This window comes from Citrus clementina, unplaced genomic scaffold (genome assembly GCF_000493195.1).
Source record: "Citrus clementina cultivar Clemenules unplaced genomic scaffold, Citrus_clementina_v1.0 scaffold_5, whole genome shotgun sequence".
Taxonomy (NCBI): Eukaryota; Viridiplantae; Streptophyta; class Magnoliopsida; order Sapindales; family Rutaceae; genus Citrus; species Citrus x clementina.
Genome location: NW_006262201.1, coordinates 27,718,082 through 27,736,993, shown reverse-complemented (window position 1 = coordinate 27,736,993; position 18,912 = coordinate 27,718,082). Strand labels below are relative to the sequence as shown.

Sequence of the window (18,912 nt, the reverse complement as noted above, 5' to 3'; positions counted from 1 at the left end):
ATGGCCGCACCTTGGCCATCATTTTTTTTTCTCGTAATTCCTTATTGTTTTTTTCTTTTTTTTTGGTTTCTTGATGGGCAGCTGATAACTCTATGAAATGAGAGTTATCATGGCACTTTTAGACTTAAATAAATATTACTTAGAGAGTAAATGATGTGTTTCTATTGCATTTTTGTTACATTTTGTATAAATATTCATTTTAGTTTAGTCTTAATAAGTTTTGCTTAATTTAAAGTAATTCGTGCTCAAATTGTGTGCATAATTGTAGGTTTCCAAAAGCTTATAATTCATGGAAGGAATGCTAATGCAATAGGCTTGCAAAAATAAGGAAAGAACATGGCTACAAAAGAATTGAAATAAATCTGAAACAGTCCAGTTGTTGTAGCCGTTGCTGGAGCAACATTGTTGTAGCAATCCTGGAATAACGATAGAAAAAATTCCGCGTGGTATACTTGCAGAATTGCGATTTGCAGTTTCCTAATCTGACTTATGCGCGCCCTAGGCTTCCGTTTACTCTAATGTTCAACTGTAAAAGAAGCACACATCATAAGGAATAGGGGGAGCTGTCACCCAAGGAGAAAAACACAAAGAAACAAAAGAAAAACAAGATTCAAGAGAGAAATTAAGGGCTGCACAAGAGGAGAATTTGCAGAAATCAATTGGGAGCTCAATCCTTCTTATTCTTCTCTTGTTTTCTTGTTTTCTATTTATTTATGGGGATGTGTTTCATGGTTGAAACTTTGTTCTTATTTTTCTTTTGCAAATCATGAACTAAATTTATTTGTAGTTGAATGATAAACAATCTTGATGGTTTATTGACTGGAAATATGTGTTGTTGCATGTTTGCTGTAGCAGTTTGTTTTGATAGTATTTATTTTTATTCATTATTTCGGTTGATCACTCATTTAATGATACTAGCTAAGGGAGAGCCACAAAAGGGCCTATCTTAGTGGAACATATCAAAGCAATAATTGATCTTAAATTGGGTTTCTCGGATTGAGTTTTACTTGAGTCCCAAAAGGGCCATGCTTGATTTAAGATTAGTGATGAACTAGACATAAGGATTTACCACGTAGGGTAAATAAAACCTAACCGTGTAATGTTATATCTTATGTTGGCATAACAATTGATCACTGTTAGGTTGCATATAGATATAAGATATCCAACATGCGACGGCTGAGGATACATAAGGATTTTGCCCAGTGTTGTAGCAAATGTTGTAGCAACCGAGCCAAACATTAGAAAAATAGTCAAAATCATTAAGAGAGTTTATTCACTCAACTACTCTATATTCCCATTGGTTTTATCCTTTAGTTTGACGTGATAATTTACTTTGTTGCTTTTTATTTATTGCGTTTTTATTTTAATTAGTAAATTAGTTTCATTAATTGTTTTATTTTATTTTAGCACAAAATCTGCATTGTTAAGATTGCTGTAGCAAATCTGATAACATCAATCCATGTGAAGACGATCTTGAATATTCATCACTTTATTACTTGTTGTGTACACTTGCACATTGACACCAATAGATTAGTATTTATACCCAACAGCAACTGCTTTCACCAAATCAGCCGTGGCTTGCCTTTTCCAACCACTGGCGGTGGCTAGGCTGCCCCCGGCTTTTAACCTTAACAAACCGAATCTTTTTTTTTTAATCCGAAATTTTTTAACTTTAAACTGTAAATCCGAATAAAAAAAATTCTGGAAAAAATTACATATTTGTCTCAAATTCAATAATTTTAATAATTCCAGTATTATTAAATTCGAGAACACCAAAGATTTAATAATTAATCAAAATTAAATTTGATTATCAATGATTTATCATGAAGTGGCTTTGATACCACTTGTTGGGGTAAGAAAATTTTGGTGAAAACCATCACTTATAATTTGGGAACATTCATGTTGTATCACCAAGAATCAATAATAAAATTATGCAGAAGCATACCTGAATCCATAACGCTGAATTGCTCTCTACGATTATGTGGTTAGCCTTCCAAATTTACATATTCTCCTAGATAATCCTTTAGGTTTTCTCAAGGCTCTCTTTCTGACGATGAGATTTCAGAAATAATAGAAAGATACGTGTGACCTGAGGACCATAACCACTTATATAGGCAATTTTCCTGTTGTCACTGAGTATTCTTAATTTTGTCCATCATAGAATTAGAATGTTATTGGGTCTCTACACATTAAAGGCCCACACCCTATTAGACACATTAAAACCCATAATATCAAAAACCTAAATAGATCACTTTTAATTGGGCTTAACCTTATATGACAGTTTGCAACACATAATTATTCACATATAAGCCCAACGTTGGATTAAGGTTCCAACAATATTAGATTAAAAAATCCAACATGAAATTCATGAGAAAAAGATTAATTTTAACAGGTGGATTTATTTTTTTATAAATTAAACTTATTGTATTTTAAAAAATAAAATTTAAAAGTGGCGTTATAAGGATTTTGGTGGAGGTATTGATTGAAAGCTCCACTCATATCCATTTTATGAAATGGCTAACAAAACAATCTCATATGTCAAATTGAAATGCTCACAATCGGTCAGCTGCAAGTAACATTTTCCTTTGCCAAAGAGGAAGCACGAAACCTTGAGTGAAGATTAATGGAGAAAATAGGAGAAAATGTAGACAAATAAGATTAATGAAAAGAATTTTGCCTATAACACATGAGACTTGTTTGTTGCTGTTAAACTACTCTGACTCCAGGTTCAGAAAACAACCATAACTACTAATATTCTTACACTCTATTATTGAAGTTATTCACTATAAAGACTAGAATTTCCATTACTAATCAAAGAAAAGAAAATCAATTGAAAATTTTCTTTCCATTAACCTCGATAGTACTGGCGAAGCTTTATTGAATAAAAATAAAAAGGATACATCTAATTAGGGGAGGACATAATGAATCTTACCCAATAAAAAAACTACGTACAAACCAACGCAAACATAGAAGAAAACAAAAATGCATGCATGAAAATTAAAGAAAGAGAGAAATAAACATGAGCAAGAGCAATAACAAAACATATCAACAAAACTTGTATGAGGGATAACCGTTGATATCTCTGAAAAGGATAGAAAGTAATGAAAGAGTGGCAGAATCAATTCAAATTTGATTATCTTATACATCAGCCTCCAACATTTCTAAGTAATGAGTCTCTAATTTTAAAGAGTTTTGCTACAATTTCTCTTGCATTGATTCTCTGCTCAGGAGATTCCACAGTGCACTCTATAGCCAAATTAAAGACAAATGACACACATTGCTCTTTTGCAACAAAATGTATGTCCTCTTGACTTAGCAAATTAGCATCAACAACTTCCATAGTAGAAATGGGTAGCCAATTATTACCCCAATGCTTTAATGTCATTTCTCTATTAAAAATTTCATCTGTGGGTTTCTTCCTAGTAAAAGTTTCCATTAACATAATACCAAAGCTATAAACATCTCCATTTGTAGATTCTCGTCCTTTTCTTCTATACTCTATGAATTGAAACAGTTACATAGTAAGATATATCATTAATAATAATTTCCTCATCTAATGAAGATCATGAAACATAAATAACTTATTAGGAAGTTTACAAGAAATAGAAAATATTTATATTGAACAAACCTGGTGCTATACAGCCTATTGTGGCAAGTGTTTGTGTTTGAGTCATAGATTGATATTCTCCAGTTAACAATTTTGCAATGCTAAAATCACTCAAATGAGCAACCATATTATCGTCTAACAATACATTGATGGGCTTTAAGTCACAGTGAATTACTTGAGCTGAATAGCCAAAATGCAGATATTCCAAAGCTGATGCAACATCTATCATTATGTTCAATCTTTGAAAAATATCCAAAATGCAGTTACTTGAATACAAATACTTCTCCAAACTTCCATGAGGCATGTATTCTAACACCAATGCTTTAAACTCTTCATTTGAACAAGTGCTAATAACTTTGATAAGGTTTCGGTGGCGAATACTTTTCATCATTTCACATTCAATGTTGAAACTCTTAAATGCTCTTCCACATTGCAAATTGAAAACCTTCACTGCAACCTCCATCGCAGATGAAATGAGGAATTGTGCCACTGGAATTATTACCCCACAAATAAAGAAATTCAAGATTTGGAAGTCGGACGTCTGCGATCGACGAAATACATCTCGAGAGAGAATTGTTTTGAAGGCCAAGATATTTGAGTGTTGACACATTGAAGATTGCACTTGGGACAGTACCAACTAATTTCTTATGACCAAGGTCCAAAACCTCCAGATTACGGAGATTACTGATTTCAGGTGGTATCTCCCCTGTATTTTGAAAGAATTATATTCAGATTATTTTTCAAATAATAAATAATAGCTAAAAACGGACGCACTTTAATAAAAAAAAGGTCATTTATACACTACACAATCATTACAAGTACTAATACACAAGAAAAGCCACTCGTGAAGTATTGAAAGGCTACACACTGTCAATGCTTTGTTAGTTATATGCAAATTGCTACACATATTCTTTTCTTTTATTTTTATATTTTTTTGGGGAAAAATATAAGTAAAATATATATGTGATTTAAGTGGTAGATAGATTGCACGGTAAATTAAAAGGGAGGGTGATACATCCTGGCCTATTAAAGTAAGGGAGCTTGAAGATGGCCATGTAGTTGAAATGCAAGAAGTAGAGCAAACATTGCAATGCCCAGCTTGTGTTCGCAAAACTCCAGAATATCTCAAGGACTATATCACTTAGGGGAATATTTGAGAGGATTATTCGATAAGGACAGCTGTGATTTTTTTTTTAATTTTATTGCAATTGGTTAGTTACACAAAATTTGTAGAATGAAAAGGATATATGTAAAGTGGAAAGGCGTGAGTTGGATATGAATATAATACAAAAAAAAAGATTATCTCTTTCTTATCTCTATTCTTCTTTTTTTCTCTATGTTCGTTTGGAGCTCACACCTGCTCGAAAGGTGGAAATCTTTTAATACTCATTTGAGGACGTATCAATTGGTGCTTTCATTGCATTTTCTTCTATTTATCATTCTCTTTCATCTATTCCCTATTTCTCTACAACAATGAGCAACCAAGATGCCACAACGGATCCTGAGATTATTTCTAAGATGCAAACACTTCTTGAAAGCCACACGCTGGCTGTTCATCAAAACCTCTAAAAATATATGTCTACGGTTGATTCTCGATTTGAGGAGCTGCGGTCTCAAATCAATAGTTCTATCGGAGTTTCAGGAGGTTCATCACGTCCTCCAGTGTCAACACCATCATCTTTGACTACGGCTCTGACATTGTCGATGGCTTTTCCAACACCGTCCACTACTCTTGTTAGTAGTACTGATAATTCACCTATGTTACACTCCATGAAAATGGAGGTTCCAAAGTTTGATGGCACTGATCCAAATGGATGAGATTTTCGAATCAATGAATTTTTTGATTTTCATGGCACCCAAGATCATCTACGGTTACGTATTGTTTCTTTTCACATGGAAGGGAAAGTTGCTGCATGGTTTCAGTGGATGAAAGCCAACAATCTGTTGAGCACTTGGCAAATTTTTTTAATCAATCTCAAACAACGTTTTGGTGCTTCTATGTATGAAGATCATCAGGGCAATTTGTCCAAGCTCACACAAACATCTACAGTCGCAGAGTTTCAATATGCTTTTGAGGAGTTAATAAATAAAGTCACGGGCATTTCCGAACCGTTACTGATAAGTTTTTTTATCATTGGCTTAAAACCTAACATTCGGCGAGAGTTGTTGTTTGGCAAACCCACTTCCCTCATGGAAGCCTTTGCTCTAGCACGGGCATATGAAGCTAAATTCGAGGAGTCAAAAATTTCAAGCCGTCCTTGGACAAAATGGAACTCTGTTACTCTTCAGCCACAACAAACCACCCTTGCTCTCCCTCATCATATCCAAAACAAATTCCCTTCCACTTATCCTTATGCTAGTTTTGCTACTACAAAACCATCATCCCAACCGCCACTTTTACCTACCCCAAAACCAATACCGCCATCGCCACTTTTACCCACTCCAGCCCTTCCTATCCGTCGCCTCTCCCCGGTGGAATTGAAAGAAAAAAGAGACAAGGGGTTGTGTTACAATTGCGACCAGAAATATAGTGCAAACCATCATTGCCGTAGTAAATTTCTCTTGTTGTTAGGCACAAATGATGATGACAGTGAACCATCTGAAGAGTCTCCCTTGCTTGAACAAACAAAGGAAGTTGTGACAGCTGATATTTCCAGCTTAAATGCCCTAGCTGGGCAATCTAACCCACGTTCCTTGAGGGTAGTAGGGGAAATTGGCTACCAACACTTACATGTTTTAATTGATAGTGGCAGTACACACAACTTCATCAAACCACAATGGGCAGAACGGCTTGGCCTGAAAATTCAATCCATCCCTGCTTTTCAGGTTTATATTGGTAATGACGACTTCTTACTTTGCCGTTTTCAATGTCTTCAAGTGCCACTAGTGATACAAGGTCACACTTTCAAGTTAGATTTCTATATATTGCCAATTGAGGGTCCCAATATTGTCCTGGGAATCCAGTGGCTTCAACATCTTGGTAAAATATCTATAGACTACCGTGCAATGACTATGGAATTTTGTTGGGAGAGCAATCCAGTCATTTTACGAGGTGGCCCCATCCAAACCCCTAATATGATTTCCTTGCATCAATTTCATGCCTTGTTGTCTAAAGATGTCGTGCATTCATTATTTGAGCTCCATCCGATTATCAATGAAAAACTTTATTCAGATACACATTCCTCATCTTCAGAACTCAACCTTCCCACCCATTTACCCGAACAAATCACTCTTCTCCTTCAACAATATAAAACCTTATTTTCACCACATACGGGTCTACCTCCTCATAGACTCATTGACCATAAAATCCACCTCCTGCCTACTTCAAAGCCAGTGAATGTGAGGCCCTATAGATATCCTCATTTTCAAAAAAAGAAAATGAAGAAACTAGTCAAGGAAATGTTAGAACATGGGATAATAAAGCCAAGCCACAATCCTTTCTCCTCTCCCGTTTTGTTGGTCAAGAAAAAGGATGGCACATACAGATTTTGTGTCGATTACCGAGCCTTGAATGCAGTCACAGTGCAAGATAAATTTCCTATTCCTACAATTGATGAATTATTTAATGAGCTATGAGGTGCACGGATTTTCAACAAGCTGGATTTGAGAGCTGGTTACCACCAGATCCGAGTTCATAAGCGAGATACTTATAAAACATCATTTCGTACTCATGAGGGGCATTATGAATTTCTGGTCATGCCATTCGGTTTAACTAATGCCCCCTCGACATTTCAAACAACTATGAATCAATTATTTGCATCTTACTTACGCAAATTTGTTATTGTTTTTTTCGATGACATTTTAGTTTATAGGTCTTCATTGACTGCTCATGTCAATCACTTGGAACATGTTTTGTTTCGTTTGCAAGAACATCAATTTTATGTCAAGTTGTCAAGTGTCTGTTTTTCCAAGAAGCTATTGATTATTTAGGCCATATAGTGACTGCTGGAGGAGTAAAGGCAGACCCCAAAAAAATTGCAGCCATGGTGGAATGGCCATTGCCTCAGACAGTTAAACAACTACGGGGTTTTCTGGGGCTCACAGGCTATTATCGTCGATTTATCCAAGGTTATGCATCAATTGCGGCCCCATTGACATATTTGTTGTGTAAAGATGCATTCTATTGGTCTCCAGCAGCTTCTGATGCCTTTATGACTTTAAAAAATGCAATAGTGGCTGCCCCTGTATTGCATTTACCCGATTTTGAGCTTGAATTTGTTCTAGAGACGGATGCTTCTAATATTAGGATTGGAGCAGTATTGATGCAACAGGGTCATCCTATTTCTTATTTTAGTCAAACGTTAGGTCCTCGATTGTGTGTTGCCTCGACTTATATCAAAGAACTGCACGCTATTGTTGCTGCTGTACAAAAATGGGGGCAATACTTACTCGGTCAATTTTTCATCATCAGAACCAATCATATAAGCATTAAGGAGTTGTTTCAGCAGGTAATTCAAACTCCTGAACAACAAGCTTACGTCAGGAAATTGTTGGGTTTTCATTTTCGAATTGAGTATAAGACTAGAAGTTCCAATAAGGTTACTGATGCCTTATCTCGAGTACATGCAGATCAATTTTCCGACTTCATAAATTCTCAAGCTGAGTTGTTCTCTATAATCTCCAAGCCAACCATTGATATATTAACCACTTTACATGAGGAAAATTCGTCCTTACCTGATCTGTTGTTACTTCATAACAAGTTTGCAGTGGGGGAACTTTCTTCAGCCTTCTGTTCGTGATGGACTATTACTTTACAACCATCAATACTATGTTAGTTCTCACTCCAAATTAAAGAGCACGCTTCTTAAAGAATTCCACGACTCCCCCATGGTAGGGCATGCAGGCGTGAAACTCACCCTAGTTTGGCTTTCTTCTACTTTTTTCTGGCTGAAAATGTGCTTTGATGTTGAGAAATACACTGTTGCCTGTCTCACATGTCAGCAAACTAAAAATTCTACTCAAGCACCTGCTGGATTACTTCAACCTTTACCTGTTCCTTCACTTGTTTGGGATGATTTGACTATGGATTTTATTACAGGCTTGCCAACTTCTAAAGGCTTCGAGGTAATCTTGGTGGTAGTTGATCGCTTAACGAAATCAGCTCACTTTGGTGCACTACCATCTCAGTTCACAACCAGCAAAACAACTACTCTTTTTGTTGATTTGGTAGTCAAGTTACATGGGTTTCCAAGCTCAATAATATCATATCGAGATCTTATATTCATGAGTAATTTTTTGCAGAAACTATTTGAGTTAAGTGGCACTACATTGCGGCACAGTACTGCTTATCACCCTCAAACTGAAGGCCAAACAGAGGTAGTGAATCGTGGCCTCGAACAGTACTTAAGGGCCTTTACTCAGGACAAACCGCAATCGTGGTCAAGCTTGTTAGGCTGGGCTGAATTTTGTTAGTACACCATCTATCACAGTGGGTTGAAGATGACACCTTTTCAAGCACTCTATGGGAGACTACCCCCCACAATTCCTGGATCTACAAAAGGTTCTACTTCGATTCAAGCCTTAGAAGATCTATTGTTGGAGCGAGATGAATTGTTGAGAACTTTAAAAACTAATTTACTTCAAGCTCAGCATCGTATGGAACAAGCCCATCGACGAGAACTCCAATTACAGATTGGTGATAATGTTTTGGTCCGCCTTCAACCTCATAGACAAATTTTAGTGGCTAAGCGTGCTTCTCAAAAGTTGGCTAAACGATATTATGGTCCTTTCCGAGTATTAGAACAAATCGGAGCTGTTGCTTATAAGCTGCAATTGCCTGAAGGATGCAAAATTCACCCAGTATTTCACATCTCAGCACTCAAACCTTATGTGGGAGACTCGGCTATTTATGTTTTCTCTTTGCCTCCTGATACCATTGACAACAAGCCCGTCTCTACCCCTATAGCTATACTTGCTGACCGATTTATATTAAAACAAGGAAAAGAGCATTGTCAAATTTTGGTTCAGTGGTCTGGCTGTGCTCCTGAGAATTCAACTTGGGAAGATTTTGCTGATTTTTGCAGACTTACCCAGAGTTTAACCTTGAGGACAAGGTTCATTCTCAAGGGGAGGGGGGTGATACATCTTGGCCCATTAAAGTAAGGGAGCTTGAAGATGGCCCTGTAGTTGAAATGCAAGAAGTGGAGCAAACATTGCAACGCCCAGCTCGTGTTCGCAAAACTCCAGAATATCTCAAGGACTATATCACCTAGGGGAATATTCGAGAGGATTATTCGATAAGGACAGCTGTGATTTCTATTATTTTATTTTTATTGCAATTGGTTAGTTACACAAAAGTTATAGAATGAAAAAGGATATATGTAAAGTGGAAAGGCGTGAGCTGGATATGAATATAATACAAAAAAGATTATCTCTTTCTTATCTCTATTCTTCTTTTTTTCTCTCTGTTCTTTTGGAGCTCACACCTGCTCGAAAGGTGGAAATCTTTTTATACTCATTTGAGGACGTATCAGAGGGTTAAGTATTAATAGTGCACATTTGGAGCAGTTACGAGAGAAATGTAATAAAATATATTTCACTAATATTTGTAAAAGTTAGTAGGTAAAATATGCATGCGATTTAAGTGAGCAATAGGTGCGAGATAGATAGATTATGTGGTTAAAACGAATTAAAAGATCAAATGGTGAAAAGTAAAAAGGCCTAAGTTGGTGACTGTTACTATTAAAGTAAATCCAGCCCCATTGATAGCCAAAATATAAAAAATAAAAAAGCAGTATTTCAGTTACATCAAGGTATATGAAAGACTTCCTGATTATGGAGATTACCGATTTCAGGTACTTTGAGTGTTGACGCATTGAAGATTGCAGCTGGGACAATACCTACTAATTTGTTATCAGCAAGGTCCAACAACTCCAGATTATGGAGATTACCGATTTCAGGTGGTATCCCCCTGTATTTTAAAAGAATTATATATTCAAATTATTTTCTAAATAATAAATAATATATATAAACGGACACGCATATACATTAAGGAGTCATTTATACACTACACAATTATTACCAATACTAACTCACACGAAAAACCACTCATGAAATATTGAAAGGTTACACAATATCAATGCTTTATTAGGTATATACAAACTGCTACACTATTCTTTTTCTTTTATTTTTATTTTTTGGGTAAAATATAGGTAAAATGTATATGTGATTTAATTGTAGATAGATTGCACGGTAAATTAAAAGGGAGGGTTAAGTATTAATAGTGCACATTTGGAGCAGTTATGAGAGAAATGTAATAAAATATATTTCACTAATATTTGTAAAAATTAGTAGGTAAAATATGTTTGCGATTTAAGTAAGCAATAGGTGAGACAGAGATAGATTATGTGGTTAAAATGAATTAAAAGATCAAATTGTGTGGTACAAAGTAAAGCCTAAGTCGGTGGCTGCTACTATTAAAGTAAATCAAGCCCCAGTGATAGCAAAAAAAAAAAAAAATTGTATTTTAGTTATAGCAAGATAAAATAAATTAATTCAGTAAAATAATTTCTTTTTAAATTTCTCCTACTAACATGGTCTCAGACTCTTAGGCAACTTCGACGCTAATCAACTCGTTTGTGAATAAATTATGGCGACACGGAAAAGAAATGCTTTTTCTAAGCACCTAGAAACTCAATCCAAATAGAACTTTCAATGGGTCTGTGGGTCAAGGAAGCGAAACTCGGCTCGACCGATTCGAAGTTATCAACATGTAGTTCAAGTTTTCCAAAATTGGAACGCTAAACACTAAATTTATTTATGAGTAAATCAACAATTTCTAATTTTCCTACTAACTAAGAAAATTTATATATTGAAAAATGATCATACAAATCTGTTTTTTACTATATTATACATTTATACCCTTTGACTTTAATAACTAAGAAAGTTTGAATCCAAAGGTTTAAAATAATTGCAAATAAATTTTTTTCAAAATATAATAAATGCAAGTATTTTAAATATACTAATATAAATTAGATTATTTGTCTCAAAGCATTTAATTGATAATGGTAAATTAGTATAAATATACACTTTTATATCATGAAATGAATATGCGTAACTAAAATTTTTTAAATACAAGTTTCAGTTTAATTATTATATGTAGATAAAATGATATCAAAGTATTAAATTTGTATTTTTGCTAAGTAATTATAAGTATTACTAATTCGAATAGTCACATCATTGTGTAAATAAAATAACATAGTGAAAGAAACAACATATTTTAATATTAATTTAAATTAGTAATGTAAAACTTATATGAAGATAAGAATGTATTTTGAAACTAAATTTATAGTCTATTTTATATGTGCTACTACAATGAATATATGAATTCTTATCCTAGTAAAATATTTTCTGATTTCACGTGCTATTTTATCTGTATTTTGAAAGAATTATAATCAGATTTGTTTCAAAGAATAATAATACATAAAAGCATATACACATTTGACACTACTCATCCGTACAAGCCTATGTCAGGGGATGTAAGTGTTTGACCGTGTGTAATCAAGCCCGAAGCCCAAGCAAAATAAGCACACAACAAGCCTAAGTTGTGAGTACTGTATTTCTCCTCTCTTTTTAACTATTATTTCGGTAAAATAATTTTTTTCAAGTCTATTTTTCATATTTTCCATGTAAAATATTTTATGAACCTGTCACATATGCATATCATTAGTAAGACACTAAAATATTTTATGAAGCTGTCACACATGCATATCATTAGTAAGACACTAACATACCTATCATGATAATTTGAGAAATCCAAATTTAGTAATGAAGAAAGATTTTTGATTTATTCCACGTGTTTTATACTTTTTTTAGATGCTAATTTTTTTTTGCATAAACACATATTAATTTCTAATAAAAAAACGAGATAATGTTAAATAATAGTAATAATACATCCTCCTATGAGAATTTATAATAAGAGACGTGAAATATTTTAATTTAGAAGCAAAACATGTCACACAGACATGTTGTAAGGGAAGTTACCTGTTAAGTTATTAAATGACAGTTCCAAATTTAATAGAGAAAAGCAATTTGTAGATACACGAAGGAATGATGCCGGTTAAAAAATTATCAGACAGCTGTAAGATCCCCAATCCTGTAAGATTTCCCAACTCCCGTGCAATTGCTCCTGCAAATTACATATGTGCAAACAGTTTGATCACTCATAGTCGATTGGCGGATGCTATTATTATTATAACAGGTGTAAGTGTTCGACCGTGTGTAATAGGTAACACAACAAGCCTAAGTAATGAGTACTGTATGCTAGCTTTAGTATGCTTTAGTTATTTATATATAAATTACTATAACCTAATTGGGAAGGTTAAGAAAGTATCAAACGTGTGGTGAAAGTAAAAGCCTATTATTATAACAGGTGTAGGTGCTCGACCGTGTAATCAAGCCCAATGCCCAAGTAGAATAAGCACACACAGCAAGCCTGTCATGAGTATTGTACTTCTCCTCTCTTTCTAACTCTTATTTCAGTAAAATAATTTCTTCTAGCCTACTTTTAATATTTATCCGCTAAAATACTAAGGAGGGCCAGTTCTCAACACTTATTTCAAAATTTTCAATTGAAAAACTTAAATACTAAGTTAACTTTTTAGCAAATGAACAATTTCTTATTTTCAAAGCTACTAACCTTCAAGATATTATAAATTCCAAGATTGAACATCATCCGTTAAGATAAAATATTATGCGATTGATGACTAAAAATTTATGTCATAATTGCAGTGAAGATGTAACTCTTTAAGATTAATAAAATTGTTGATTTCTTGTGGTATGGTGCATGTTAAGAAATTATGTATCACTGATGGCATCTCCAATTATTTAAAGATAATTAGTGATTCCATGTAAAATATTTTATGAAGTTGTCACACGTGCATATCATTAATGAAGCATACTTGTGCAGATAATTTTTGAGAAATCTAAATTCAGTAAAGAAGAAAGATTGATGATTTATTCCACGTGTTTTTAATTTTTTTAAATGCTACAGAATTTTGAATTAACACAAACTAATTTCTAATAAAAAAACGGAATAATGTTAGATAGTGCTAACGACACATCCTCATATGAGAATTTATAATGAGAGACTTGAAATCTATTAATTAAGAAGCGGAAGATGTCTCATATATATGTCGTAAAGAGAGTTACCGGTCAAGTTGTTATGGTACAGCTGTAACCCCTTCAATTTTGCAAGATTCCCCAATTCCTGTGGAATGCCTCCTGCAAATTAAGTACATATATGTATGCGCAAACAATTTGATCACTCATATTTGGGGGAAAAAAAAAAGAATTTATTGGCTGACGAATATCATAATAACAATTTACTCTTCAATTATATAAGAATTAGGCTGACAAGAATAACAATGAAACATCATTCATTTTCATCGACTTAATTGGGAGCTTCAAAATGGAAGTGGCAATATGACAAAGAATGAAATGAGTGAGGGGAGACATGGAGCTTTATCACTATCTGAAAGAAAAACGATAAATCATAGCATAATTAAAGAACAAGCTAATGAATACAGAAGCAAGCAGAGCTAGAATAAAATTGCAAAAAGTTTCAAATCATGCCTTGGAGATTGTTTTCTGATAATGACATCAGCTCCAATTCGGCAAGATTGCTAAACTCTCGAGGAATTTCTTCTGCAAATTAATCAACGTGTGTAAAGTGTTCTATCGAACATTATTCATATTACAACTTATGGAACAATTTTCATAAACTCCATGATCATACGCACCTTGGAGTCTGTTATGGCCAAGATATAATCCCTTGAGTTTGGTTAAGTTCCCGATTTCTTTATGTATGGCCCCCGAGAAATCATTGAATGACAAACTTAATATTTGCAAATATGTGCAATTTGATAGAGCGGACGGTATTCCTCCATGAAACATGTTTTGCGACCAAGAAATGTGTTCCAGAAAAGGAAGATTACTGCAGATATTTGCAGGAATTTCATCAGACAGTGTATTAGAACTAAAATCAAGATGTTGTAAAGAAGACTTGTTGAAGATGAAAGAAGGGAAAGTGCCGGTGAGCTGATATTCACAGAAATTTTCAGTGTGTACATGGTGAAAATGGCAGAGGGAATGGAATCAGAAAGTCGGTTAAAACTCAGATTGAGTGATTGCAGAGACAAAAGATTCCCAAGTTGAGAAGGGATGGTGCCGGTGAGATTTAAGCGAGAAATATTTAAGGCTGCGACTCTAAGGCCATGGACATCACAAGTGACGCCTGTCCAATTACAGACAGGGATACTTGTGTGTTAGGAAATTGGTGGGTGCAGCAGGACCGCAGCTAAAATAAAATTGGAAATAAAATAAAGAACAAGCACAATAGAGGACACTAGAAAATTACGTGGTTCGGCTTTTAGCCTACGTCCACGGGCGAAGACAGAAGGAAATATTTTACTAGTGAAAAGGAGTTACAAGTATTGTAGTATTTTAACTCACTTCCCAAAACCCCAATACACCCAAACTCTCAGAACACTAATAACAAGAGCTTATAATTTCAAGCTCTCTAAACTCTCTCAAAATGCTAAATTGCTCTCTCTTAATGGAATACATAAGCTCTTCATCTGCACTTCTATTTATAGCAAACTAGTGGCCAAGAAAATCAACGATTTTAGCCCACCAATTATGGCTTCAATTTCGTCAATCCGCATGGCTTCCATTTGTCAATCTAGCTTTATGAATTTTCTTTGATTTGCTGCAAAATTCCTCTTCTTTGAATGTTGACCATCTAGATGGATGGCTGCTTTTGACATTTCTCCCACTTGGAGATTAGATTGAGAAGCAATCAATCTCCACACCATCCTTTCTGCTTCGCCATAATCATGTTGCCTACGTTTCTGCTAGGCCACAAGAGGATCTACTCCAGATAAACTTATCAGTATTTATCGGCTTGGTCAAAACATCTGCTAGGTTCTCTTTGGTATGGATTTTCTGCAAATCCATACTTCCATCTTCCACTACTTCACGAACGAAGTGATACTGGACTCCTATGTGCTTTGTCCTGGAATGAAAGGCTGGATTCCTTGCAATGTGCAAGGCACTCTGACTGTCACAAAACACAGGAATTTTCTGTTGTTTGTACCCGAGCTCCTCCAATAATCTTTGTATCCAAATAGCTTCCTTGCAAGCTTGTGTAGCTGCCATGTATTCTGCTTCTGTTGTAGATAAAGCCACAACGGTCTGCAGTTTTGAAACCCAGCTTACAGCTGCTCCCGCAAGTGTAAACACATAACCAGTAGTGGATTTTCTTTTATCAAGATCTCCTGCAAAATCTGAATCCACATAGCCCCTGACAGTAAACTCTGATCCTCCATAACATAATGCAACATCTGAGGTTCCTCTGATGTATCTCAGAAACCTCTTCACAGCTATCCAATGCTCTCCACCAAGATTCGCCATGTATCGACTGACTGCTCCCACTGCTTGTGCAATATCCGGTCTTGTGCATATCATAGCGAACATCAAACTTCCCACTGCTGATGTATACGGAACTCGAGACATCTCCTTCCTCTCTGCTTCATTGCTAGGACACATACTTGAGGATAATTTGAAATTAACAGGAAGTGGGGTAGAAATTGACTTACAATCTTGCATGTTGAAGCGTCGCAAGATTTTCTTCAAGTAATTCTTCTGCGAAAGCCAAATCTTCTTGTTATTTCTGTCTCGGTGAATTTGCATCCCTAGAATCTTGTTTGCTGGTCCCAAGTCCTTCATTTCAAACTCCCTAGCCAACTGTGCCTTTAATTCTTGGACTCGATCTTTGTTGGGATCTGCTACCAACATGTCATCCACATACAACAGCAAAATGATGAAATCATTATCTTCAAACCTCTTGTAATATGCACAATGGTCTGAACTGAGTCTGTTGTACCCAAGGCTCATAATGAAGGAATCAAATCTCTTATACCAACACCTCGGCGCCTGTTTGAGACCGTATAGAGATTTGTTCAACCTGCAAACCAAGTTCTCCTTTCCTGTTTCTGCAAAACCTTCTGGTTGGAGCATATATATTTCTTCTTCAAGTTCTCCATGAAGAAATGCAGTTTTCACATCTAACTGCTCTAGATGTAGGTCAAATGTAGCACACATCGTCAAGACTATTCTGACTGTTGTGAGTCGAACCACTGGAGAAAATATCTCGTTGAAGTCAATACCTTCTTTCTGAGCATATCCTTTCACCACCAGTCTTGCACGATACCGCTCCACTTGGTCATTACCATCACGTTTGATCTTGTAGACCCATTTGTTTCCAATGGCTTTTCTTCCACGTGGTAGTGGTACAAGTTCCCATGTCTTGTTCTTGTGTAGAGCTTCAATTTCTTCCTGCATTGCTGTCATCCACAAAGCAACATCTAAGCTGTTTAAAGCTTCATGGAAAGTTGATGGCTCTCCATCCTCCGTTAGAAGACAGTATGCAACGTTGATCTCTGTGACATACTCCGAGTGCCATGTTGGTGGTCGTCTCTCACGAGTTGACCGACGAACTTCTGGAGCCTCGGACTCGACTGATTCTTGTTCCTCGTGCTCTGGTGCTGCTTCAGAAGAATATGAATCTTCTAGATTATTTTCCACATATACTGGCACGATCTCTGACTTTTCTTTTGTAGTGCCATCATCCTTATCTCTCCTTTGCAGTTGATCTTCTACAAAAATAACATCTCTGCTGATGACGATCTTCTGGGCAGTGGGGTCCCACAGACGATACCCCTTTACTCCATCAGCATACCCTAAGAAGATACATCTTCTAGATTTTGGATCCAGCTTTGTTCTTTCTTGGGCATTGTACATCACGTACACAGGACATCCAAATGCATGTAGGTAGGAATAATCAGCTGGCTTTCCAGTCCACATCTCCATCGCTGTCTTCAACCCAATAGCTGTAGATGGCGACCGATTTACTATATAACAGGCAGTTTTGGCTGCTTCTGCCCAGAATGAATTGGGTAGACCAACAGTCTTCAACATAGCTCTTATTCTTTCTGTAAGAGTTCTGTTCATCCGCTCCGCCACTCCATTTTGTTGAGGAGTGTATGCCACCGTGAACTGCCTCTGAATACCTTCTTGCTTACAGAAAGCAAGAAACTCGCCGTCTATATATTCTCCACCATTATCTGTCCTCAAGCACTTGATCTTTTTACCAGATTCAAGTTCCACCCGCGCTTTGTATTCTTTAAACACAGGAAATACATCTGACTTTTTCTTAATTGGATACACCCAACATCTTCTGGAATAATCATCAATGAAAGTCACCATGTATTTTGCACCTCCCATGGATATATCCGGTGATTCCCAAACATCAGAATGAATCAAGTCTAGAATGCATTTACTTCTAGCAATAGATCTACTGAATTTTAATCTATGCTGCTTACTTATAACACAATGCTCGCAAAATGGTAAACTTACCAATTTGAGCCCCGGAAGCAATTTTTGCTCAGAGAGAATCTTCAAGCCTTGTTCTGACATGTGGCCAAGTTTGAGATGCCACATCATCGTTGACTCTTCTCCATTTGATGCGACACGCGCATCTGCCTCCTGTAGCGTTTCTCCTTTAAGCATGTATAGATTAGCACCGATCTTTTCTGCCTTCATCAATACAAGCGCGCCTTTAACGATCTTCATAATTCCATTCTCCACATGAGTTTTGTACCCATGACTATCCATTTGTCCCAAAGACAATAGATTTTTCTTCAGGCCGTTGACATGTCGTACCTCCCCAATTGTGCGAATTGTACCATCAAACATTTTTATTTTGATAGTACCAATACCAGCGATCTCCAAGGCATGATCGTTACCCATATATACAGATCCTCCTGAGATAGGTTCATATGTGTGGAACCATTCTCTTCTAGAGGTCATGTGCCAGGTAGCTCCTGAGTCTATAAGCCAGACATCAGAAAGTCGTTTTCTGCCTTCTGAAATAGTTGTTGCCTCGCTGTAAAGAATTTCGCCATCATCCGAGGTACTTGCTACACACCCCTGAGCATTTGATGACTCAGGTTCTTTGCCCTCTCTTCTCTTCTGGTTACTCCAACACTCTTTCTTGACGTGCCCTTTCTTGCCACAGTTGTAGCATTTAACATTCTTCTTACTTCTGGATTTTGATCTACCCTGATTTTGACTCCCACTGGGGTCACGTTCCGTTGATCTCCCTCTCGTCACCGATAGCGCTTCTGCTTGCTGCGAACTTGCTTGTCTGTTTTCCTTATTTTTCCGCCTGCTCTCCTCATTTAATACGGAGGCTGCAACATCGTCGAAAACTAGACTCTCCACTGGATTGTTGTTCGTCAGGTTGA

General features: G+C 36.0%; 1 protein-coding gene across 1 annotated transcript; it reads right to left on the bottom strand.

Annotated features, from left to right (window-relative positions):
* Nucleotides 1-3,145: 3,145 nt before the first annotated feature.
* Nucleotides 3,146-4,070, bottom strand: LOC112098101 (probable LRR receptor-like serine/threonine-protein kinase At3g47570). The gene is made up of 2 exons (XM_024183719.1): nt 3,629-4,070; nt 3,146-3,498 (listed from the first exon to the last, which is right to left on the bottom strand). Exons 1-2 carry the CDS (start codon nt 4,068-4,070, stop codon nt 3,146-3,148), a joined length of 795 nt encoding a protein of 264 aa, XP_024039487.1.
* Between the last annotated feature and the right edge of the window lie 14,842 nt (nt 4,071-18,912).